This window comes from Berghia stephanieae, chromosome 1, assembly GCF_034508935.2.
Source record: "Berghia stephanieae isolate SIO BIC M18660-M18661 chromosome 1, UCSD_Bste_1.3, whole genome shotgun sequence".
Taxonomy (NCBI): Eukaryota; Metazoa; Mollusca; class Gastropoda; order Nudibranchia; family Aeolidiidae; genus Berghia; species Berghia stephanieae.
The window spans coordinates 129,626,863-129,629,362 of record NC_088360.1 but is presented as its reverse complement, the minus strand read 5'-3'; the positions used below and the strand labels follow the sequence as shown (position 1 = coordinate 129,629,362).

Here is a 2,500-nt window from a genome sequence, read left to right as displayed (position 1 = left end):
AGTATAACGGACCAACACACAAACTCTGTGTAACCATGAACTTTTATAGTCTGGTTAATACAATTTAGTGAGAACAACTCAGAAACGCGGATGGCAAAAACAATAACAAAGGCCTGAGTGACGTCATCTGCATAGTATCTATAAACGTTCACGGATACACACAGTTTTGTGTGTTGGTCAGTTATACTTCCGGATGGCAATGTTATGAGCTTCTTAGCCAAGCGCATACTATCTATAGATAGTATGAAGTTGACGTCACTCACGTCTTTGTTTTTGCTTTTTGCAATCCGAGTTTATGAGTAATTCTCACTAAACTGTATTAACTCAATCCTAGAGATTTTTGCTACTTTTCAAAATTGGAAAATTTGTATTAAAAATGAGCATGTACAAAGATATTTATATCCAACTACCATTAACATGTAAAGTCCAAAAACAATAGCATTGATACTACGCCTATAATTTGTCTCAGAAAAATGTAATAAATAGGCATGGGGTAACCCAGGTAAACTACGGATAAAGATAGAATGCGCTTGGCCAAGGAGTGCACAACATTGCCATCCGGAAGTATAACGGACCAACACACAAACTCTGTGTAACCATGAACTTTTATAGTCTGGTTGATACAGTTTAGTGAAAACAACTCACAAACGCGGATGGCAAAAACAATAACAAAGGCCTGAGTGACGTCATCTGCATACTATCTATAGTCGGTGTTAGGGTTGAGTCAGTTAACCACACTAAAAACGTTCATAGTTACATAGTAGTGTGTGTTGGTCCGTTAATACTTCTGGATAGCAAAGTTGTGAGTTTCTTAGTCAAGCGCACAAGCTGCTCGAAGCTGTAAACTATAAAAATGAAGGAAGCAAAAATGAATACAACAAATCTAAAATAAACAAAATACCGAACACATTAATTTATGTGTAATCTTGAGCGTTATTAGATAGTATGCGCTTGGCTAAGAAGATCATAACATTGCCATCCGGAAGTATAACGGACCAACAAACAAAACTATGTGTAATCATGAACTTTTATAGTCTGGTTCATCCAGTTTAGTGAGAAGTACTCATAAACGCGGATGGCAAAAACAATAACAAAGACTTGATTGACGTCATCTTCGTTCTATCTATAGTCTGATTAATAGAATTTAATGAGAACTATTCATAAAAATGGTTTGCTAAAAACAATAGCAAAGATCTGGGTGACGCCTATTTCGTTTGCATCAGTGAGTTAAGTTCACCTGAGTGATTTGCGCCCGAAATACGCTTCTTCTCCTTTGTGTCAGTTGGCGCGTAAACGAATCATCAAAAAGAGGTGTGTAAAAAGCTAGCAAAGCGACTCCAATCTGTTTGAGCCCGTACACCGACATAAAACTGTTATTTATTTTTATTTTTTTGGTGTGTGTTTATTTTTTTTTTTTGGGGGGGGGGGCGGGGAGGAGAGGGGATTCCTGACATTTATTCTCTAGGGTCGGATGTAAGAAAACTTTTTAAACGGTACAAATCATCAATCATTCAAACGTCGTTTCCGGTAATAGCAAAGCAATGGCATGATTTTAGCCCTCGTTCATTGCCTGATCCCCATTCACACCTGAGTTGGGGTAGATTATGATGAATGCAGCAACGCAAAGGCAAGAGTTTTGTTTTTATCAACGTTGTGTATATTCACTTAATATTCCACCTTCTCACCACGAATGTCTCTTTATTGTCCTATTCGTCTGTTTTGTTGACAAAGTGGATACCCTAAAGGTGCTCTTCATTGGTTGCTTGAAGCTTTTATTACATTCTATTATTGTCAAGTATTTCTTCGAGTTTCAATTAGCAAAGATTTACAGCAATTTTTGTATAAATTTGAACCCCCAAACATCTACGCTGTATAGAAATTCTCCAAATGCCTATAAACGAATGGGCAATGAATAAATAGAACTCAAATCAAACGTAACTTTTGATAATTGCCTATATCCATAAAAGGGTGACTATGGTCATGTGGGCGATCGGAAGAAGCTGAAGGAACGTCTTCAATGCCAGGATTTCAAATGGTATCTGGACAATGTTTACCCCGAGATGAAGGATGATATGCACCCAGACACCGTGTACGGTGGGAAGGTACGTCACGTGATCTGTCGCCAGTTAACATGTATTTATTAAACGGGTTATTTTTATCGTACCAAATAACACCACGAGCTTGCGAGTATGCGTTATTGCACAATATAAAAAATAACGAGTTTGATAAATACAAAGAGATGAAAGAACAGGTTTATCCCACCCTTCCAAGAAAGATTCTTTGATATTTCGTGACCAATTGCGACAAATAAGTTTTTTATTCAACACAGTCATCAGGAAGTAAGAATTTAACCCCCAGTCGAGGAAGGCTTATTTTTTGGTTTGTTTTTTTCTTCTTGTATTTTTCTCTCTGCTTTATATGGCACTGTTTCATAAACACTTTTTTCAAATATATAGATCTATCCTTATAGGCTATAGCTGTGGGAAAAAACTATTTGAAT

The 2,500-nt window shown here is 36.9% G+C and overlaps 1 protein-coding gene across 1 annotated transcript in view; it reads left to right on the top strand.

Moving 5' to 3' along the window:
* LOC144963156 (polypeptide N-acetylgalactosaminyltransferase 1-like) overlaps positions 1-2,500 on the top strand; it is a 23,125-nt gene that overhangs the window by 13,666 nt on the left and 6,959 nt on the right. The window contains exon 8 of the mRNA XM_078896864.1: positions 1,968-2,102. Coding sequence (XP_078752990.1) covers positions 1,968-2,102 — 135 coding nt within the window. The remainder of the gene's footprint in view (positions 1-1,967; positions 2,103-2,500) is intronic.